General features: G+C 34.6%; 1 protein-coding gene across 1 annotated transcript in view; it reads left to right on the forward strand.

The window, feature by feature from the left end:
• Positions 1 to 24,982, forward strand: part of NID1 (nidogen 1) — a 111,051-nt gene that overhangs the window by 72,197 nt on the left and 13,872 nt on the right. Inside the window, exons 13-14 of the mRNA XM_074222961.1 lie at positions 20,098 to 20,325; positions 23,717 to 23,889. Coding sequence (XP_074079062.1) covers positions 20,098 to 20,325; positions 23,717 to 23,889 — 401 coding nt within the window. The remainder of the gene's footprint in view (positions 1 to 20,097; positions 20,326 to 23,716; positions 23,890 to 24,982) is intronic.

Raw genomic sequence — 24,982 nt, forward strand, 5'->3', positions numbered from 1 at the left:
CAAATTATGGAGGCTAGCTAAATGGTGTAGTTGATAGGAAGTCCCGAGTTTAAAGGTGACCTCAGATATTTAGCTCTGGATAAGTCACTTAATCGCTATCTGCCTCAGTTTCTTTGATTGTAAAATGGGAATAATTAATAGCACAATGTTATTATGAGGATCAAATTTGATAATATTTATAAAGTGCTTAGTATATTGCCTGGTGTATAGAGGGCAATTAATTAATGTTTGCTGTCTAGAGACATTTGTTACATCTTTAGATATCCTGGTACAAGTATAAACCGGATGAGATGCTACAAGTTTCTTATGGAGATTCTATGATTAGTTGACAGGATTTCTCTTTGTTGTTACTGTTGGTCAGATATATCTTTGCCACTTTGAACGACTTAACTGTGAAGAGAAAATCTTCTCAGTCCATGTTCTTATTAAGGTCAATAACCATAACTAACTATTGCATGAAAAACTTAATTGAGGGTTTAACTATGTATTTTTTCTTTCTTTCTTTTTTGTTTGGGTCTGTTTTCTTTGGCCCTAAGGAAATTCTAGGTTAATTGAAACCAAATTTATTTCTGATAGACTTTCATGGAAAAATATGCGAGAGGACAAAAAGTGACCTCTAACATCCTTCCTTAGCTCTAGTGCTGAGTTATCTCCTCATGTTAACTCTTGCCTTCATTCTGATTTTTTTTTAAGTTAACAAAATAGGTGTTGTCTTGGTAGCATTTTTTAAATTTATTTTTATATATTTATAAATTTTTGTTATATTTTAAGTTCCAAACTGCCCCCTTCCTTGTACTAGAGAAAAATCATCATTTGACGGAGATAGAAATATGTAAAATAATACTATGCATACTTCTGTTTACTGATTCTTTGAGATGGATACTTCTTTCTTCATAGGTCCTTTGTAGTTGATTTAAGTATTTACAATACTCAGAATAAGTTAGTTGTTTAGTTATTTTATAGACATTATTATTACTATATACAATGTCCTCTTGATTCTGCTTGTTTCCCTATTCATTATTTCATTCAAATCTTTCCACGTTTTTCTAAAATCAACCAGTTCATAATTTCTTATATCACAGTGGTATTCCATTACAATCCTAATGTACCACAATGTATTAGTTATTTGCAATTGATGGGCATACCCTCAATTTCCAGTTCTTTGCCACCAAAAAGTAAGCTAATATAACTATTCTATAACATAAAGGTTTTTTTTTTTTCCTTTTACCCTAGTCATCTTTGGAAACAGACCTAATTGTGGTATTTCTGGGTCAAACTCTTTGGGTAAAATTACAGATTGTTCTACAAAATGGTTAGTTCAGTTCACAATTCCATCAATGCTGTATTGACAGTCCAAATTTTTCATATCCCCTCCAACATTTGTCATTTTCCCCTTCTATCTATTTTGGTCACATGGTAGCATTTTTAAAAAATTCATTTTATTTTATTTTAGGCAATGGGATTAAGTAATTTGCCCAATTTACCTACAGCTAGGTAATTATTAAGTGTATGAGGCTGGATTTGAACTCAGGTCTTCCCAACTCCAAGGCTGATGCTTTATCCACTGCGCCACCTAGCTGCCCCCACATGGTAGCATTTTTAATAAAATTCCTCCCTGAGGAAATTCTGAGAATTCATGACTCTTAACTCCCCAGTTTTATGTACTAGGTAACTCATCTGTAATTTAATAAATAAATCTTAGAGAGTTATTTGAAGTTCAGCAATTCACCAGTGGTCACATAGGTAGTACATGCCAGATGGATTTTTTTTTTTTAGGATTTTGCAAGGCAAATAGGGTTAAGTGGCTTGCTGTCAAGACCACACAGCTAGGTAATTATTAAGTGTCTGAGGTCAGATTTGAACTCAGGTACTCCTGACTACAGGGCCAGTGCTCTATCCACTATGCCACCTAGCTGCCCCATGTCAGATGGATTTGACCCTAAATCCTCCTAACTCAAGGTCCATTACTTCTATTCCAGAGGTTTGTAAACATTTTGGTCTCAGGACCCTTTTACGATATTAAAAACAAAGAACTTTTCTTTTACGTATTTAAAACTTGCATAAATAAATTTTTAAAATATTTAATTCACTTTAATGTAACAATAAGTTAATTATAATTTACATAAATAACATTTTTAATGAAAAGTAACTGTTTATTAAAAATTATTGAAGGAGTGTCATTATTTGATATATTTTTACAAGCCTCTTTAATGTCTGGCTTAATAGAAAACAGCTGGATTCTGTATCTGCCTCTACATTTAATCTGTTATTATATGTTTTGTTTAAAGTATATGAAGGAAATCTGACCTCACTTAGAAATGTAGTTAGTAAAAGGAAGAGTATTTTAGTAGTCAAGTAACATTTTAGTATTATTATGAAAATAGTTTTGACCTCAGGAACCCCCTAAAAAAAATCTTGGAAACTCCTAAGAGTTCTCAGATTTCTCTTCAAGGATTGCTATGGCTTTAATATAAAAAAAAATCTCACCCTGTCTCTGTCTCTCCCCTCTCCTCTTTCCCTGTCTCACTCTCCTTTCTTTTTTTTCCCTCTATGCCTTTCTGTTCTTGTCTCTCTGTCTTTCACTGTTTTTGTTTCCGCATCTGTTCGTCTCTCTCACTTCTTTCATAACTAGACAGTACTGCATTTATTATTGAAAACAATCAGACACTTCTCAGACTAGTAAAAAATAGTCAGTTTGATATAATGTATAGACTTGGGTTCAAATGATGCTCCAGGTGACACAGTGGATAGAGCACCAGCCCTGGAGTCAGGAGGACCTGAGTTCAAATGCAGACTCAGACACCTAATAATTACCTGTGTGACCTTGGGCAAGTCACTTAACCCCATTGCCTTGCAAAAACTAAAAAAAAAATGGTAATGCTCTAATATCTACTATTTGACCTAAGCACCTATCAAATATTATCAGAAACTATTTTGGGCCCCAAATTTGACATTATAGGCTTTTAAATTCAGCTGCTTTTTGTGGAAAGAAAAAGTTTCAAAATCAGTTTGTAGGCATTAGTCCCTCAATTTTGATCTCCTCTTCTGTTAAATGAGAGAAAATTATACTTGGAGTACCTATGTTAAAGATTGTTGTAGGGCTCAAATGAAATAATGCAAGCAAAAAACACCTTGTAAAATTTAAAGCACCACATAAATAGTAGTTAATACTACCAGGTCCCATTCTATGTTATGTATTATTCTCTAAACCAGTCATATTACTTAATATCCTTACCCTCAATAGCTCTTATTAATCAAAACAAAATGTTAGATAAGTGCCTATCTAGGAAAATAAGTACTCACAAATTTTACATTTTTATTATCATGACCAGTGCTTTTAAAATAAAAGTTTAAGTTTAAATACTTTCCATTCAGATACAAGCTATCTGAAATCTTTTGGTTTTGCACAGGAGAATTTATCTGGGACAAACTTTTCATTTCCTAAATTGCACTGGAGATTTGCGAGCCTGCTGGTGCATTCTGGAAGTAGTCAGCTTTTTAATAATGTAAAATTTCATCAGAGTTTGAGCCATAATGTTCTAGCAGCTCTTCAGAATGACTGGAGTTCATTATTTCTTTTATGCACGCTTCACTTAAGCAGTTCAAAACAAAACAGATGTTTGATTTTTGCTTCTCTCCTTGCACCCCCTGAAGACTTTGTTTACCAAACAGAAATGAATCCAGGCATATGGGCATGTGAACTATAGTGGGAGAATGAGGAAATGTAGTGACCAATCTACAGAATCATTGGTGGATTTACCCCTTCCCACCTGACAAATTGCATCTCTGTCATCTTGCTTCTCATTTGCCATGCTTCACTGCCCGGTGTTGTCCAGTGTGTGTGTAAACCCATCCATTTCTTCCAGGGGAAATTCTATGGTCAAGAATTTTCCTAGAACCTCAAAGCTAACTATAGTCTTTGAAGTGGGAGTGGGGGTGCAGTGTTTGGGCTGCAGGGGGAAGGATAGACCCTGGGAAACCCTAGGAGGGTTAATCATGAACATTCCTAGCGAATGGATGGTTAGAGAGCTCTGTTGTCAGAAAAGGAATCTTTAAAAAAAAAAGACAGATGTCAGTGACACTGACATCTCATGTGGATTCTCCCCTCAAGGAGAGAACCAGTTTAATTTACACTAGAAGTATATGAAGTAAATCCATGGACTCTCAAATACTGATGACGATCAATGATAAGAAAAAAAAGTTGTTTATATAAATGACTACTTCCTGACCTTCTTTATATTATTTTGCTCCTGAACTACAACCTCCACCTCTGACCTGACCCTCCAAGCTCCCCCTCTAAGTCCTTCTGGCTTCTGATGGCTAAGTAATCATCATAGGTAGCCTGGACCCAGAATTGAGCAAACTACTCCCCTTCCTGCAGAGCTGCTCCACCTCCCCCCCCTTTCTTGATCTGAGAACTGAACACAAATCAGTGCTACCAGAGCTTAACTCTGTGGCCATCATTTTTCTATAGACGTTGCTTCTGTTGGAATGTATTATTATATTATAGGGTATGTATTATCTTATGGGGTATATATCCTCCAATGCAAATCTCCAATGTAATTTAGGAAATGAAAAATTTGTCCCAGATAAATTCTCCTGTGCAGAACCAAAACATTTTAGATAGCATGTATCTGAATAGATAGTATTAAAACTTAAATTTTTATTTTTGAAAGCATTGGTCATGATAATAAAAATGTAAAATTTGTGAATGATGTGTTACCTAGATAGATAGATACTCATCTAACATTTTGTTTTGGTTAATAAGAGTTAATAAGGGTAAGGATAATAAGTAATAAGACTGGTTAGAGAATAATACCCTATAGATTATAATATACATTATTATATTATAGAGAATATAAATAGCCTTTGAGGGCAAGGTCTCTCTTGCTTACTTATTTCATCTCTATTGCTCAATGCTGAGTATCTGGCATATAGAAAATATTTAATAAATACTTTTCCATTCCATAGAGCAATTTATAATTCTTTCTTTGGGTATACCATGAGGTCAACACTAGTGCATAAAACCCTTGATCATCTTATGAGTAAAGTTGAAAATTGAAGAAAGAACAAAGTACAGGAAGTATTTGCTATCACTTAACACTGAGTATTTTTAGTTCTCAACCCTAAAGCTTAGCGACCTGGAAATTATAAATCTTTAAATTTGGCTTATATACTTGGGTTTGGGAGGTAGGGAGAGAGTCAATGCAAAAACAATGTGTAGGTACTTAGGGGACAAACTAATAGACTACATGAATTTATAAAGAACAAGTTTAATCCTATTAACTTTAGCATCTATGATAGAGTGATTGAGGTTGACTTAAGGGATTCAGTAGTTATCCTGACTCTAGTCATGCTTGATTAGAGTAATCTAGGATGAACTCAACTTCTGGGAGTCATACAACTAGAATGAGGGTTGTGCCTTAGAAGAGATTATCTGTGGTTCAGTGATAGGAAAGATCATGGGATAGCTTACCCTCCTCATTTAAACCCCAGTTTTTGGGAATCCAAGTCTACTGATTCTGGCTCTCTCTACAATGCCATCTCCAGAAGGACATTTAAATATCTAATTTTCTACTAAAAATATCCTTGAATATTTTTATTTTGAATACTTCTAGGGAACTATAATAATAGCAATCTATATATTCCTTCTTGTAGTTCAAATGGCAATTTATCTCTACTTTTTTTTTTTAATACTAATGCCATTCATTTCTATCCCCTATAAATTGTCCACAGGAAGACATGTATACTATGTAACATTTAGACTGTCCATCTCTTATTCCTTATTTCTTAATGCATGACCCAACTCACTTCCTTTGCTGGTCATATATCTATTTTAATGGTATCTTTCTTACCCTATTTTTTTTTGTCATTGGTACTATTTTTCAGCCTTATTATGTTGTCATTTGGGACTTAGAGTTTTTTCTGCATGGGAAGGTCCTCCAGCTTGAATTTCATGGTCTTCTTCCAAACCACACAAATTATGGGTCAACAATTTTCCTAAAAATTGTGTTGGGTCCCTTTCTGATTTAATGTATTTTGCCATGATGGGAAAGCTCCAGTTTGAGAGGTTGTGCCCTTTAATGGTCTTTAATGCTATTCAATGCTCATTAAATCTTAATGGGAAAAGTCTTCCTTGCTATTTCCCAAGCTATTTAATGAAGAAGATACAGTGTACTAGGAGAGCTGAACTGAACTGAAGTAATGCAAAAATATTATTTATAATGAAAAGAAATAGGAAGAAACAATGTATTCCTACATGGTTATGTAGAAACTTTTAAAAAGCCATTGATCCCTTGCTGATTACCCTAAATATATGTCATTCTCCTGATTCAAACTACCTGAAAAGAAAATGAAATTATTCTGCTATAAGCTGTTCTATATGAACCCCATACTGACTCTAAATTGATCACTTAACTTTCTAAGATTTCACAAACCATTCCTTCAATAGTATGTTTTTAAAATTCTGTTAGAAAACAGAAGGACAAATATAATGGTCTTATCTTTTTGGAAGATTGAGATATTTGTCCCACTTCAACCCTACAACTCCTTTTCTTTCTTTTGAAGTCTCATGACCTTTCCTTTGGTTTCAAGACCTAGGTACCATTTTATTTGTACCCTTCCTAGTCCCAAAGACTACTCTTTGTTGGAGAAAAACAAAAACAAAATCAACACTGAATAGTTCTATCTTTTTTTTCATCATTTGTTTATCATTAGTCCAATCATCCATATCATTAGTCCAAAGCTATATCTCCTCCTTTGAAGTTTTTTTTTGATCTCCAACTTAGTTTTTCTTTAAAAGTCCTATTTGTGGGGTTGCTAGGTGGTTGCAGTGGATAAAGCACCAGCCCTGGAGTCAGAAGTACCTGGGTTCAAATCTGGTCTCAGACATTTAATAATTACCTAGCTGTGTGGCTGTGGGCAAACCACCTTAACCCTGTTTGCCTTGAAAAAAACCTAAAAAAAAATGAACTAAAAAGTCCTATTTGTGACCACAAGTTTTATCACACAATTCATTCTGGAGTATTGGCATTTCTGACATTCTTATATTGACTACATTGTCCTTTAATTTCATTCTAAGTGATCTATTTCTGCCTCAATCTTTCTTCTGTCATTTTAAAAATCCAAGTTGGTTGATGAGTTTCTCATATAATTATATCAGTGGTATTAGATAGTTCAAACTACACTACTCCCTTATTCAAATCTATTATGTTCTTTAAAATTTTGTTCTAAAAAAATAACTGATTCTATTTGGTTTGATTTCTTTAGCAAGCAATTTAGATTTATACAATCCTTCCTATTTGTTCCCTGTCCGTTTTTTTGAAACTTTCTCCAAAACCGTAGAGCTCATAAGATTATGCTTGCTTTTCCTATCTTATCTATCTTGAACTCAAAAATCATGTAATTATTGCCTCCCTAAGTTCCCATAATTTCAGACTTAATAACCAGTTCCTCCCTTTTAGTCATTATCAAGTTTACAATCATCCTTTCTTATCTCCTTTTGATTAATTCAATTATTAAGATAAGCCAAGAATTTTAGTAGAAAGAAAAACATCAGTTAATATTGAGTTAATGTAACTCATCACTATTATACCATATTTCTATTCCAGGTTTATCAGTGTTTTATTTTTTTTAACTCCTTTTACATTACTTCCTTCTGTCCAACTGATCTGCAGTACAATTTCACTATAATATCACTTCTTTTTTGTCCCAAAATTATGTCTAACTCAAAAAATTGTTTATCATACTTTCTCATTCTAGATTATGGATTTTCCTCACTTAATACATATTCTTGTACTTACAATACAGTGTTACTTCCACTATCCTTTTAATCTATTATTTTTCATCATATATATTATATATATATATATATATACTCCTTTTATCAGATTCTAGTCATGGAATCATGACTTCTCAAGGAAACTTTTGAGATCATATTCAAAGTGAAATATTTAGTTTTTAAATTTTCAGAAAATTGCATAACCTAGAGGTTAGACTTTCCCTGGAGTTATCTTAGGGCCAAGTTAATGCCTTAGGACATCTTTCTTTGAAATTCAAATGCAGCAGTCTCTGCATCAGTTTTTACATGGTCTAATAGCAAAGATCCTTGTTGATGACAATGTAGTTATTGTTCTGATGTTTATTAAATACTATTTTCCCAAAGTTTCTTAATTTTTAAATAAAATCAAAAGACATTTTCTAGACATAATTAAGTTATTGCTACTGTTACCCTCCAGGGATTTAATATAATGGTCTCACATCTTTATTTAATAGAAATAGAATCTGTGGCCCCCAAATCAGATTACACTCTTTTGATGAGTTCACAAATATTCATTTCAACAATTAGGAATGAACCCTGGAATTTTTAGTAAGCATCCCTAAGAGGTTCTTAGACAATTCACTTAACAACTGAGCCTTATCTATAAAATGAGAGAGTGTTAGACAAAGTCATCTCTGATGTTCCTTCTGGCTATAAATATGATTCTTGTGAATGTAAAAACAAACATAATTCTAGGAACATAAAGAATCTATGATTTCATCAGCATAGGAACTTTTGATCTGCATGGAAACAGATGCAAATTAAAATCCAACTATGACTCAGAAGGAAAGACCTAGGAAGTTACCTGAGATGCTTAGCATTTAAGTGATTTGTTCAAGGTCCCACACAGAATTGATATTCTCAGTGATCATGTACAAGCAGAAGCCATACTAATGCTAGCAACTTTAAGGAAGGCAAAAATTGTTAATAGGGAAGAAAAGAGAGGACTATACATACATACATACATATATATATATATAATATATATATAATAATGTGTGTATATATATATATATAATGTGTGTATATATATATATATATATATATATATATATATGTAATATAAAAACATATATTAGTTTGGGGGAAGGTGATTTATATCCCATCTACTCAGAGTGACATTAGTAGCCATATTCACTCAAATTGCTGAATTAAATTAGGCAATAAGGGTCACTCCAAGAACCATCCTATAAGACAAATCGCTACAGTGGAACTATGCATTGTTTATTAATTTATTTACTACCATGAAGAACCCAATCAATATGTTTCTCATAAGGGTAGCACAGACTAGTGGTTAGAATACAGAAACTGAAAATAAGGAAGTTTCATTTTCCTGGGTTTTTCAATCCTGCCTCTGGACCTTTATTTATTGTGTTTGACCCCTGTGTAAGTCACTTAGCTGCAGTCACCTAAGGCAGCTCCCTAAGATTCTAATCAAATTCATTAGAGTATACCTAGAAAGACCAGGCATGTCAACTGATATAAAAATATTAGAATATTTATTTTTGAAATAAAATATTTATATCCTATGTTCTCGATTTTATTTACCTTATAGATTAAAAAAAATTGAAACAACATCAATTGATGCTGTTTTGCCCATCAAGGCATTCTTAAATTCCAGAGCTTCAATTTCTAAAGAAATAGATGTGCTAAGCAAAGCTGATCATAGATCAGATATCTGCAGATATTCTCTGACTTTTACTATAAAATCACAAATATATTCCCAGAAGTTAAAACAGAACAACAAAACACAACAGATATTTGAAAACTTCTGAAAAAGTTTGACTTTTTTTTTCCCCTATTGATTGTATTTCTCAGAAAATGGGATACTTCTATTTGCAAAAGTTTGCAAGTTCTTATTGGGAATTATTTAATCATGTAAATAAAAGCCATTCCCCCTTGCCTGGGATTTATGCATTTCAGAAAGAGACTTTGTGTCTGACTGTCTCTATTTTATTCAAACACCACTCTCTTCAAAATGGATACTTTTTGAAAGCTACTTATTGTGGTTTCATGAAACCACTAATTTTATCCATCTGGGACAGTATAAAGGCTAGGGAAACCTAATCTGATGGGATTTCAGAAAGTTTGTTTTTACTGAAGTAAAACATTGCCAGATTGGAAACCAATAAACAGTGATAAGATAATTCCCCAAAATTCTCTGGGAAGGACATTCTCAAGCTGAAAATTTTCCATTTTATGTCTGACTTTCATCAGAGTTTATCTCTTATAACCATCAGCTCATGTTTGACATGCACATTAGTTTATTTATCTATATCTCATTTATGACTTCCTCTTCTGTTTCTTTTACCAGATGGGTAGGTTTCCACTCCTATCATAGGGGGATAACAGGTTTTCTTCTCTACCTATGAAATCACTCTTAAGACAAATGAGAGAACAGATCTAATCAATTTGTTCTTTCGTTCAATAACATTTATTAAGAGCTTACTGAATGCTAGTAGTATGCTCTGAAAGTATTTTGCTCTCTGGAAGTAATTTATTGTTGTGTTTCAGTTGCATCCAACTATTTGCGACATCATTTGGAGTTTTCTTAGAATGGTTTGCCATTTCCTTCTCCAGTTCATTTTACAGATGAATAATTTGAAGCAAACAGGGTTAAGTGATTTGCCCAGGGTCACACAGCTAATAAGTGTGTCTGGTCAGATTTGAACTCTGGTCTTGACTTCAGGCCTGGCATTCTATCCACTGTGCCACCTAGCTTAGTTTATTTCTAGTGCCTAGCAGAGAGGTTTGTTTGTAGTAAATAATTAATATTTGTTGATTAATTATGTTAGGTACTGTCCTACAAAGTGAAATGACAAATACAAAAATCTCAAGAAGCTTTACATCTAGGCCCATACCCTTATTTGCCTCAGTTTCCTCATCTGAAAATGGACAGAGTAACAGCACCTGCTCTTCACAGGTTTATTGTGAAGATCAATTGAAATAATAAAATTTAAAACACACAGTGCTTGGACCATAGTAAGTGCTGTGTAATTATTAACTATCATTGTTGTTATTAATTTCTCTGGGAGAGAGCTAGAAACTGGAAAGGGTTAGGGTAGGCTTCCAGTAGGATAGAACATAAGCTCAGCTTTGAAGGATACTGTGGAATCTGTGAGGCAAAGTTGAAGAAAGAATAGATTCTAAGCTATAAGACTATAATTCATAGAAATGTTACTAATTTGTACTGAGAAGAGGAATTTCCTCATCAAGGAATTCACTATACAAATGAAATTTTATGTTTCCTTCTTATCTCTAACATACTAGGAGAGTAGAAAAGTAAGCTAGGTTAGTCAGAAAATGATTTAACAGTGTAGAGACATCAGATTTGGGGACAGAAAAGATCTGGTCCAAAACCAGATTAAACTATAATTGGGAAATATTTAACAAAATAAGTAAAACTATAATACAATAAGGGGCGGCTAGGTGGCATAGTGGATAAAGCACCGGCCTTGGAGTCAGGAGTACCTGGGTTCAAATCCGGTCTCAGACACTGAATAATTACCTAGCTGTGTGGCCTTGGGCAAGCCACTTAACCCCGTTTGCCTTGTAAAAACTTATATGTGTGTATATATATATATATATATATATATATATGTATATATATATATATATATATATATATATATATATAATGTTATTTTGTGCTTTTCTAAATCAATATATGGACAGTAGATGGTGCAATGGTGAGAGCACAGGACCCGAGTCAGGAAGACTCATTTTCCTGAGTTTAAATGTGGACACAGAGACTTACTAGCTGTGTGACCATGGGCAAGTCACTTAACCCTGTTTACTTCAGTTTCCTCATCTCTATAATGATCTGGGGAAGGAAATGGCAAACTATTCCAATATCTACAAAAATCCCATGTAAAGTCACAAAGAGTTAGAAATAACAATAACAGCAATAACAAAGTTAATATATACCCCAGAATTCATTTCTATTTGAGATTGACATCACTGACGTAAAGAACAATACTGAATTTTGGTCCAGAGGACCTGGATTTATAATCTTAGCTCTGATATTTGGTGTAATCTGTAAGATGTTGGGCAATCTGCATTTCCTCCTTCTAATTTGTATAATGAAGTGGTTTGACTTGACCTGTGAAATAACATAAATATTATCACATAATTTAAGCTAGATTTTGAAGGATCAATGGGGGTTTAGACAGGGAGAGAAGAGATACTGATGGGGAGCATCATATTTATATTTGTAGGACATATATAATGGACAATTGTCTACCAATGTAGAATGAAGAGACACTGTAGTTGGCAAACAAAAATGGCATTGTAAAACTTCTCCTCCCCCTGCTTCCATTCTTTCCAGGCTCTTGATCTTTTTGAGCTAGGATTGACTCATGCATCCCTACCTGTAACCCATCCTGGAAAGTCAGGGGTTCCCCCAGAAGGATGACTAAAACTTCCCCCTGGTATGAGGCAAAATACCTGACTATACTCATAATTATGGCATTTGAACCCTTTCTGGTTTGCTTACCATTCACATAAACTAGTCACAATGACACTATTGTGATATTTTATTTTATTTATCCAATTATATGCATCCATTTGCAAATTCATAAGTTACACATTTTTCTACCATCTTCTCTTCCCTACCATTTTCTCTTGACAGTGAACAGTCTGGTAAAAAATTGTACATGTACATTTGTGTTTAACATATGATCGTGTTAGTCACTTTGTGTAAGAAGAATTAGGACTATGGAAAAAGAAAGAAAACCATGAGATAAGAAGGAAAAACATAAGAGAAGTTTTAAAAGTGAAAATAGTGACATTAAATATTAAATTTGAAAGGTTAAATGAAAGCCCAAAGTGCAGGAATAATCAAAGGAAACAGTCCATCCATTAACCAATACACAAAGGACTTAAAGAAACATAGCTGAAAGGCATATGAATAAGAAATAGTATGCTTATGACTACTACATGTCTGCATTTCAAGACTAGATTTCTGTGGTCTCTTTAGGGATTAATTTGCAGTATCCTTTTTGAACTTTTCTTTTGCAAGATGAAGCTCTCATTCACATAGTACAGGATACTGTTTTCTCCAAACAACTCCCAGCACCAAAGTTTTCTTCAATCAGATCAGCTCCCTGCATCATCTGCAAAGCCCATCTGTCTCTAGTTAATTGTGTGCAACTCACATCAGCTTCTCATCTCTATGGCTTTTGCTGTTCTATAAAAAGTTTCTTTTGTTAGCTTCTCTTATTGGTTACTCTCCCAACTGCAACCAGGACCTCTTCACATGAAGTTATCCACTTTTCAGGTTGGGAAACTCTAGATCTACATTTCTATCAGATAGATCCAATAGGAAATTGTTTTCCAGTTCCACAAATAGTTCATTGACTTAATTTCCTAGCAACAACCTTCAAAAACCCAGAAAATAGTCATATTCATATAGTTGCTATGAAACAATGCACTACAGCTACCTCTTCCATCAGTTTAGTACCTTTCCTTCTGAGGAGCACATTTTGCTTCTTACTCAAAATCTTATATATATCTCAAGCACTTTTATCTGGAGGGCAGCTTTTCTCTTAGGTTTCCTCAGTGTTGTTTGTTTCTCCTCCAGATATTTTTCTATATGTTTCAGACAAAATATCCTTTATGTCCCGTTCTTTTGAATAAATAAAATGTCCATGGGAGGAAAACACTAGTCTGGCTCTGGTGTGTACTCAAAGAGATTGTTCAAAATATCTTGCTGCCTTTATGATTAAGCAGGCACAAATGATTTCATGAACTGTGGAGTATTTTATGCTATATGAATCTCTTTTCAATATCCTTATTTTACAGATGAGGAACCCAAATATTTGAGTGATCAGATGATTTGCCTATGGTCCTATAGCTAAAATCTCTGAGATGAGATTCAAACTCCAATCTCTTACATCCTAATTTCAATATTCTTCTCTTCCTCAAGGCCACGTGAATAAGTCAAATATTATCTTGCCTTTGTTATCATCTTATCACTAAGACCTGAGGGACTCATGTTTCTCCAGTCCTCAGTGGAAAATCCCCCATGGAGTGATGGTGACCCTCAGTTCAAATGAAAGGAAAGCCTCATTTTCATTATCAACCTTCAACTCTTATCTCTATGCTTCTTCCCATGCCCTGTACTCTAGACAAAGAGAGGTTAGCCCAGTAAAACTGATGATATGATGTCCCATAATCACACTTTAAATTCCATTTCTCACAATTGAGAGGAATTTTTTTGTAAGTAAATATAAGACACAACATTTAGCAGCATGGCTCCCTAAATTATAATAATAATTCCAGATTTTATATGGTGGCTGACAGAGACATGCAATGAGGGGAGGCTGAGATGTGCCTCATCTATGCCTCATTGAAAATGCCTGATTGAAAAGGGTTGAGTACCCCTAGCATACTCTTATTGTGTGTGGGTGTATGGGTCAACCCTCCTCAATCAGAAGTGAGACTCAGCTCTGCCCACTCTGTCTCCTCCTCCTCATTGCAGGTCCATGGTGACTGACTATCTCATAAACTCTAAACTTTTTATCAACTTTCAACCATTTTAAAAAAATCACATTCCTTTGAAAACTTAGTTCTAATTAACCTATCATATGTAGAAAGTCTCACTTTTTGGTCAGGAGTCTATCTAGTCTAATCCTCTTTTTAAATTTTTTAAATAATATTTTATTGATGTCTTTGTATTTTTAATGTAGTTATTTCATCCCTCCTCTTCCTTCACATTGAACCTTCCCTTGTGACAAAGAAAAACAAACAACACATCAAAATGAACAAATCTGCCAATGTGTAAATTCTCTTTCTGAGTGTAGTAATCCAGTGTTATCATAAACAATACTGATTGAGCTCCCACTATGTTTGAGCATCATGCCAAGCACTCCTAATAGAAAAAGGCTGTAAGACATAGAAATAATAACAATCAGGTTGTGTTCATCAATAATTAACAGTTAAAGAGATTAAGGGAAGCTCTCTTTTAATTATTTGTTCTCAATGACGATCATGTTTTTTAAGTTACTAAGAATTCACACACACACACACACACACACACACATACACACACACACACACCCCTTATAGTGATATACCCTCTCATTCTATAGAGGTAAAAGTTGAACCTCAAAAAGATGAAATGACTTGCTGGTATTACACAGGTAGCAAGCAGGAGAGTCATAATCCGAACTCGTCTTCTTCCTCAAGTCCCAGGGCGCTTTTTTCATGAAACTATGTTGTTTCTATGCATTGAGAGTTCTAAAAATGACAGGCAGGAAAATGGGGATGTATAAATGAAGGTGCAAATAAACTGAATATGTTACATGGGGTAGATATATGTGTGTATCATCAGTATCATCACCTTATTGCCTTCCTCCTCCATTTAAGTGTTTAAATGCTTCATCATGTCATGGTTGGTGACTCTAAAGCTGTGTTACCCTTGATATAATTAGTTTCATGGAGATGATCTCTCTTTGTCTTACAAATCCGGAAAGACTTTTGACATAGAGTCAGTGATGTTCACTGACAACCAGTCAGATTAAATTCAGAGAAATTCATCAGTAAATCACCAACGGGGTGATCCATTTTTCTCCCATAACAACTCTGTAAATACAATTTATAAATCAGAGAAATTGTACTCTATGTCTTGAAAGATTGGTCCATATATATTCCTTTCCCTGATGGGTGAGAGTTGACACCATACCATTGTCATCATCAGCAACATTGATTGAGCTCCTGCTATGTGTTTGAGCATCATGCCAAGTACATACTTGACAAATTCACCAACAACAGTCATACTAAATAGATCAAGAGCAGAAGTATTTAATCAAACTCAATAGGATCATATTTTTGGAGCTGGAAGGGACCTTAAAGTTCATCAAGAACATCGCCTTTATTTTACAGATGAGGAAACTCCAGGGAGATTAGCAGTTCAGTAATTTTTTCAAATATGACTGACTCTTTATGATCTCATTTGGGGCTTTCCTGGAAAAGACATTGGAGTAGTTTGCCAGTTCCTTCTCTAGGGCAGTGAGGCATAGAGTTAAGTGACTTGCTCAGGGTCACATAGCTAGTAAGTGTTTGAACTTAACAAGATGAATCTTCCTGCCTTTAGATCCACTCCTCCATCCATTGTGCAAGCTAATTGTCCTTCCAAACAGCAGGACCAAGATTCAAAGCCTAAACCTCTGATGTTAAGCCAATGATTTTTATCAAATATGTCAGTTCTCAAATGGATTACAGGATCTGTTAAATCTGGATGTTCATTCCAACTATGTAATTAGTGAATGACTAATAGTAGAATTCACACCCAGATCTTTCTTATTCCAAGTCCAGTACTCCATTACATCAGTTGGCTCTAAAACAAATATGTAGAATAGGATTAACCAGTTATTAATCAATGTTGATTTATATAAAGAAATATATGTATGTGTAATTACATACATATAATTCAGTACTTCAAAGATTTTTTTTTTATTGCCTTGCTATGGGTATTGCCCACATCTATTCAGATCACCCACTATCCCTTTCATAACTTAGTAGATTTTGTGAGAGTTGTTGAGGGTGAAAATTGCAAAACCCTGGTGATTTAAGTCTTCAAGCTTTATTACCCTGGTTTGAGGATGAAAACAAACAATTTGTCACTGAGCCCATACTCAAGGACTTTCCAGAGCTTTCATTATCTGATGTAGCCTTCAAGAACTCGGACAACTCATGAAAATCTTATTCCAACACTTCATAATCTCATGAAAGCAACTCCAGCTTCCTAAAAACTGTGCCAACTAAGTCTAAACTGCCAGATACAAACTGGAAAGGACTTGAATAGAAACTTAGTGACTGATTATTATCTGAGGAATTTAATGTTTAAGTCATTCAGTAGATGCATGATCTCATAGATATAAGGGGGAGGTCTTCCCCACCACAGCACTGGTTACTTATCTATGCCTTCTAATTCTGGGGAACTTTTGCTTGTCTTCTCCCCTAAACCCTCTAGAGGATTGACCCAATAGGTTAGGTGCTTTTTTGTCTGGAATTTTTGCTTTTTGTGGGTATCAGTCCTTAGGTTGTTCATCTTTTGTTGCCCCTAATTCTTGTTATGCTAACTTTGAGTGACCCACCTTCTGTTCTAACTCTATGTTTCTATGCAACATCCTTGTGTATAGTCATGACTAGAAATAGACTGCAGTCTATGTGAAGCTGCTAAAAATCTAAATATCCACAGAGGTAAATTTAAAAAAAAAATCACCAGAAGGTTGACAACTAGGTGACATTACCTAACTCTCAAATACTTTTCCCCAAGATATGAAGGGGAGCTGTGCTGGAGAAGTCTTACCCACATGCTGAAAATTATGAAATTTTGAATGATTGAAGCATATAATTTACAATTATTTTCCATCCATTGTATGCTAATACTAAAGCTATATAAAACACAAATTTCAAGTCTTTGTAAAAAGTCTTTCCATTTTTATTCCTATGCTGCACATAGTGAAAATCAACTTGTATATATAAAACAGGAAATTGTTGTTTCTCTATGAATCAATCTGAGAATATTTCATGGAAAAAGACTTAGGGTGCAATTTGAATGACAGAAGTGGGGAACAGCGCAGATAACTAGACCTAGGTTGCCGCTTAGGAGGGAAAAGATCTGATGAAAGAAGTGCAAGTGTAAGTGCGGTTCTTCTGGCTATAGAGGATTTGATACAGATGGTTGAGGACTTTAAGCAGAATTGATGCTTACTTCAAGGAATAACCATCACAGGGACTTGAAAAGAAGCACAATTTATTCAAAATAAAGGTCTGAGAAATCAACTTTGACAGCAAGGATCAGTTGGAAAAAGTAAGAAGGAAGAAGATATAAGTCCAGTTAAGAAATGACCAAAGAATGATCATCCTACTAGGTCTTAAACTCCTATACTAAAACAGCAACAACTTCCTATTATAATAGACACTCCGCAAGGGCAAAGATCATATCCCATCTCGATTTTGCATCTTTTTAAGGGCCTAGCACAGTACTTTGGACACAGTTTCTTGGATTTTGTTGAATTGAATGATCTACAATTTTTAAAGTAGAGAGGAGGATGCTCATCATTTGGGTAGTGGCTGAACAGTATATAAATGTGATAGAATGCTATTGTGAAGTAAAAGTTGTTGAAGGAGATGGTTTCAGAGAAATCTGTAAAGACATGTATGAACTGATGAAGAGTGAGATGAACAGAATTAGAGTAATTTATACAATAACAATATTGTAAAAATAAACAAATCTGAAAGACTTGGGAGCTTTGGTCAACATTATGATTTCAGAGGACTCAAGATGAAACATACTGACCACCTCCCAAAAGGGGAGACATTTTTTTGGGCATGTTTGGTCAATATAAGAATTTGTTTAGTCTGACTACATATGTTTATAGGAATTTTCTTTTTCTCGCTTACTCATTGGAGTAAGGAGATAGGAGGGGGAGAAAGCAAAATAAAGTAAAATTTAATTCTAATTATATTCAAATAATAACTATCAGAGAAAAAGGGAGAGCTAAAGAAAATGTATGAAAGAAGCATTGCAATGGAATAACAAAAAAGAATATTCGACAGAAAGTCTTAGATTCACATCCCATCTCTAATATTTGCTAGACATTTAACACAGGGCAACATTTAACACAGCTCTTAGTCTCAGTTTTTTTCATCTGTAATTTGAGTATAATACTATATGTAGCTTCTACCATACAGTTTGTTGTGAGGGTCAAATACATAAGAAAATTTTTTTAATTATAAACACATATAAATTTCAACCTCTGTGTACTTTTTAAACCTTGAAATGACATGTAAGTGTGAGTTGCCTATTATTGTTTTGTTTTCAGCAGCAGCAGCAGCAGCAAAATAAAATTGCCTTTTTCAAGGTGGTAGGGGAGAATTTGGAACTTGGAATTTTAAACAATTTTTATTACATGTAATTAGGAAATAGCCAATGAATAAAAATAATCTTTAAAAAAATCCATTATATGTGCTTTAATAAAAGAGTTAACTCTAATATCAGAGAGGAAACCCAGTCAGATAGGGTAGTTAGGAGCTAGGACCAGGTGAATTGCTTTTTCTGTATCCGTTTTAGCTTTAATGTGTAAAAGTCAGGTCAAGATATCTTGTGAACTTAAGACATAGAATATGCATCTCTCTCTCTTGTATTTCCCTTGACTGTCAAGCGGTAGGGTTTGTATATGTACATGTTTACATCTGTTTTAATTATCAACCCTATTTCATAATTAATCATTTCTGCCAGATGTTACAACCCTACAGTGGCCAAGTCCAATCTTCCCACCACTTTATCTTTCCTTTATAGATTTAGTAAGCATGTTGACATGAAAATCATTACTTAATAATCAGGAAAATACTTGAGAGTTCACTAGCACCACAGCCGATGTCATTTAAAACACAGTGTGAGGCACAGATGCTTAGCCACAGGGCTCTGACCATCAGACTTAACATAGTAAGAATGCCAGTCAAATTTTTTTTTGCAAGGGTTAAGTAACTTGCCCAAGGTCACACAACTAAGTAATTATTAAGTGTCTGAGTCTGAATTTGAGCTCAGGTCCTCCTGACTCCAGGGCCAGTGCTCTATCCCCTGTGCCACCTAGCTGCCCCCCCAGCCAACTTTTAGTAATTTTATGTCGCACAAAGATACAAAGAAAAAAATGAAATCATCTTTTCCCTCAAGGAAAAAGATATATCCATATAATTATTGTGGAAAGAAAACATTTACAAAGTAAATACAAAGTTATAGGAAGGGAGGCTAGCATTACTAGCAAGTGGTGATATGAAAAAAAAAAAAATCTTATCTCTTCTTCCAGAAAATTAAAGTATGCAATTCTCTATTTTGGTATCTTAGTCATGCCATAAATTCTCTATCCAATTTTTTAAATTGGTATCCCAGTCATGTAACTGAGGAGTACCTTGGATAAAATGTCAGGTACCTTGATTCGATAAAGGAAGAATATACAAATGTCAGTAAAAATCATTTCACATTTTGTCACTAATATGTTCAATTTTGGGTTAAGGCAATAAATTCTTGTTGAATTAAATTGATTTATACAATCAAGAGCTTGTGATAATACAAGGCAAAAGTTAAAAGAAAATTTTTGAACCTTTTATATATATAATCAATCTATAATCAATAATATTGGCAATAATCAAGCTATAACTATAATGCTATAATGGTTCAATTTGGAAGTAAGGGAAACTTTTTTTCTGTGTGCAATAACAATAGATTGGTTATTACTAACTGCCACTTTTTCTTTTTAACTCTTTAACAGAAGTAGAGAAAACCAGATGTCAGCGTCAAAGAGAACATATTCTTGGATCAGTGGGTGCCACTGACTCACAATGGCCCAGACCTGTGGGCCAGTTTGTTCCTGAATGTGATGAACATGGGCACTATGTACCAATGCAGTGCCATCACTCCAGTGGGTACTGTTGGTGTGTGGATCGAGATGGCAATGAGATTGATGGCACTAGGACTGGACCTGGAATGAGACCACCATGTAAGTTGTTCACTTCAATCTCAGGGTTACTTTTCAATGAAAGATTTTATTTATTTAGAGTTTTACAAATTTACCCCTATTCTTGCTTCCCTCCCCCCACCCCCCACAGAAGGCAATCTGGTAATCTTTACATTGTTTCCATGGTATACATTGATCTAAGTTGAATGTGATGAGAAAGAAATCATATCCTCAAGGAAGAAAAATAAAGCATAAGAGATAGCAAAATTACATAATAAGATAATGAGTTTTTTTTTTCCTAAATTGGAGGTAATAGTCTTTGGTCTTTGTTTAAACTCTACAATTCTTTCTCTGGATACAGATGGTATTCTAAATTACAGATAGCCCAAAATTATCCCTGATTGTTGCACTGATGGAATGAGCAAGTCCATCAAGGATGATGATCACCCCCCTGTTGCTGTTAGGGTGTATAATGTTTTTCTGGTTCTGCTCATCTCACTCACCATCAGTTCATACAAATCCTTCCATGCTTCCCTGAATTCCCATCCTTGGTGGTTTCTTTTTTTGTGTGGTTAATATGACTTTATTTATACTTTGCTAAAATATTCTTGTTTAAGAGTAAACATAATACCCCCTCCCCCACAAAAAATATAGAACCTCATGAAAAATAAAGTACAAGAAAGAGGAAAAATATGTGTTTCAGTCTGTGTTCTGATACCATCAGCTCTGTCTCGGGTGGATCACATTCTTTATCATAAGTCCAACACAGAAGTTCCTTCCATATTTTGCTGATTGTAATTCTCTCTATCCATTCCTCCCCGCTACCATATATTATATTTTCTCTCTTCTTTCACTCTGTCCCTCTTCTAAAATGTGCTGTAGGGTAGCTGAGTGCTGCAGCAGACAGAGCACCAGCCCTGGGGCCAAGAAGCCCCAAGCCTACATACCAACCCCAGAGATTTAGCAACTACCTGGCGCCATGGTCCCAGACAGGCCATCCAATCCCAGCACCTTGCAAAAAGTAAAAAAAGAAAATGTATTATATCTGACTATTCTCTCCTATGATCTACCCTCTCCTCTATCACCTCCATCCCCCCTCTCCTTTATACTCTAGATGTCTATACCCTATTGAGTGTGTATGCTGTTTCCTCTCTAAGCCATTTCTGATGAGAGTGAAGGTTCCCTCATTTCCCCTTGCCTTCCCCCCTTCCATATTATGATGGAATGCTATTCTGCTATAAAAAATGATGAACAGGATGTTCTCAGAAAAACCTGGAAGGACTTACATGAGCTGAAGTAAAGTGAAATGTACTGTGTGCATAGTAACAGCAAGATTGTAGGATGATCAGCTGTTGAGTGACTTAATTTTTCTCCGCAATGCAATGATCCAAGACAACTCTGAAGGACTTTTGATGAAGAATGCTATCCACCCCCAGAAAAAAGAGCAAATTGGTTTTCAAAAGATTGAACCATAATTTTCTTTATTTTTTTGAGATTTCTTTTTTGGAAGAGAAGGAGAACTGTGTTTTTTCTCACAACATGACTATTATGGAAATGTTTTGCATGACTACACATTTATTACCTATATCAAATTGCTTGCATTCTCAGTGGGGGAGGGGCAATGGGCAAGGAGGAAGGGAAAGAATTTGGAATTCAAAGTTTTAAAAATGAACATTAAAAATTGTTTTTACATATATCTGGGGAAAAATAAAAAGCTAAATAAATAATTTTTTAAAAAAGAATTACTGCTCTGCATAAATATATCAATCCTCATTCTGTCTCAAAAAAATTTCAAACATAAAATGATCTAAAATTTTAAGTGTTCCTGTCCTCAGTATGCCATTTAGCTAATGGATTAAAGGATTTTAGTCCCTGTTTTTAGTTGTTCAACTCTCTGACCCTTTTTCTTCATTGTAATAGGGATTAGTGACTGTATTCATGCTAGGGGCTCCCTGGTGTGAACTTTCAGAAACTAAAGGCTCTTGGTTTTCAAATTTTCTTCTACTACTGGCTTATCAACAACTCTGATCTCAGTAAACTCTGATCAGAATTTGTGGATCTTTAGAGCCTGGTTGAGACCTTCACCTGATGCCTTGCTTGCTCAGATGAATGAGAATTAGCAGTTGTAGAATCTTAGGAGGTGATTTGGGGTCATTTGTTTCGTTTTTATTTGTGTCCTAAGACCTTTAAGAAGCTAGGTAGATTTTCCAAGGATAAAGTAAAGATATAAAAGTTCCCAATGAGCTTGAATTCATAATACAATGGTGAAGTGTCATTAAGTACCTGTGATCATGAGACCTGCATTGAGTCCCAACTGTGCCACTGTGATGTTGAACTGAAGTCTAGACTCTTAAACTTAAGCCAGACTTTTTTTACTTTCTAAGTTAAGGGAAATGGAAATTTAGAACCATTTTAGCTCTCAGCTACCTTGATTCTGTCATAAATGAAATTCCAATTACTGAAAGCCAGTAAAGTTGATCTTTAGTTATCTGTAATAACATAAAAAAATACATAGTATGTCCTGACAATCCAGAACTTCTCATGAAGTACTATTCTCATCCTGGTCCCACACCAAACACTTTACCAAAAGTCTTAAGTAATAAACACCAATTTAATTTTTCTTTTTCTTTCTGTTAAATGCTTTCATGACATTACCAAGTTGAGTAGTAGTTGGAAAGAGTAAAAAACCTTGGAGACCTAGCTATCTTGAAAACTGGATGATCAGCTCCTGACTATATAGTTTACTTGTTCTTGCTTGGAGTTGAATCTTTTAATGCAGAAAAAAGTTATTCTGATGTTGCCAGCCCTAGTACTATAACTTCCATAAATCATACTTTTCATGGAAATCATAGGATCATAGGTCTAAAACTATAAGTGATCCTAGATTCAGCCCCTTCTTTTTACAGTTGGGAAACAAACAGCTAGGTAGGTTAAGTGAGTTGTCTAAGGTCACCCTTATTATCAGAGTCAAGATTTGAATCCAGATCCTCTAAATCCAATTCTCATTGATCCCACTGATATTCTTTATCGATTCATATTCCTTTATAACTCAACCAGAAGCAAACCAGGTCATCTTTTCCAATTTTCCTTTTATGTTCAGCTCATACATTGCTATATCTTTTTTTTTTAGGTTTGTTGTTTTTTTTTTTTTTTTGTAAGGCAAATGGGGTTAAGTGGCTTGCCCAAGGCCACACAGCTAGGTAATTATTAAGTGTCTGAGACCGGATTTGAACCCAGGTACTCCTGACTCCAGGGCTGGTGCTTTATCCACTGTGCCACCTAGCCACCCCTATATCTTCTTAATAAATAAATTTCTACTGTTAACTGTAGACTTTTTTCTTTTTTTGCTATCTTCTGCCTTTGTCATTCTTCTAAGATGGTCTATTTGCTTGAACTCTCTAATTGGAACTAATTATTACCTTCTTTCACCTAGGTTTGAGCACAGTTGCTCCTCCAGTTCACCCTGGACCTTCGGTTCCTCCAGCTGTAATTCCTCTTCCCCCTGGGACTCACTTACTCTTTGCCCAGACTGGGAAAATAGAGCGTCTCCCACTAGAAGGAAATAATATGAAGAAATCTGAGGCCAAGGCTTTACTTCATGTCCCTGTAAGTACATAACTGTTGCATCTGATCATAACATCTGCTTTGGAATAGACTTGGAGAAACAGTGTGGTCTAGTTAGATAAAGACCAGAATTCTTTCCAAGGCTCTAATGCAATTTTCACTGCATGCGATCTTTAGGAAGTTGCTCTGATTCAGTTTCCTGTTGCTAGAATGAGGATAAGTAGTATGTGGCCTTTACCCAACTTTTAAGGCTGGTTATAAGGCTCCCCTCTGAGACAGTTTTGGGCTTCTTCTATTGTCCATTTGAAAAAAATAATTATTTTTAATTTATGGAATAAAACAAAAATAATATAATACAATAAAAAAGATGATTACATATGAACTTCTAAATCTGCTATGCACAACTTGCTAATCCTTTCAAATATACAACAAAATTATCATGTAAATTTTTTTCTTCCCTACTTCCCCCTCCTCTCTTCCCCCACCATAGAGATGGCTACTACTAGAAACAAGTAAGTTGATAGAATAATATGAACCAGATCCTGAAAAAAATATCCTTTTATAGTACATTCAGCTTGGGCTCTGAGTTTATGTGACCTTATTTCCATGTTTCTATTGCATTTGCTTTTTTCCTTCCCAAATATTAAGTGATTCATTTTATAATATCAACTTGACTTTGTGTGCTCACACTTTTCAGAGGCATAAAAACTAATTTTTTTGTTTTAGATTTTTTTTATGTTTCAGGAATAAATACTGGTTATTAACTTTCTTTTTTTTAGAAAGAATCAAATATTGAGTGATATCTAGAAGACCAAATTTTCTGTCTTCCTTCCCAATATACTAGCCAAAAAACCTGACATAATATCTATGGATTATTCATATGTCTAAGTTAGAAAAGTATGCTTCACCTAAAAGTAGAGGATATTCCCTGCTTCTTCTTCCTCATTACTCCTCAACCTTTGGGCAGCTGATTTTTGTTTCCATTATTCTGCTCAAATTATTCACATGAAGTTTAACTATTAACAAAGAATTTTTTTCAATATGAACCCACCTTGTCCACAAGGAGAGACTTTGTCAGTACTTTGCTAAAATGCCAGTATATTATTATAGCATCAACCCAATCTAATCTATTTAG

This window comes from Macrotis lagotis, chromosome 2, assembly GCF_037893015.1.
Source record: "Macrotis lagotis isolate mMagLag1 chromosome 2, bilby.v1.9.chrom.fasta, whole genome shotgun sequence".
Lineage (NCBI taxonomy): Eukaryota > Metazoa > Chordata > Mammalia > Peramelemorphia > Peramelidae > Macrotis > Macrotis lagotis.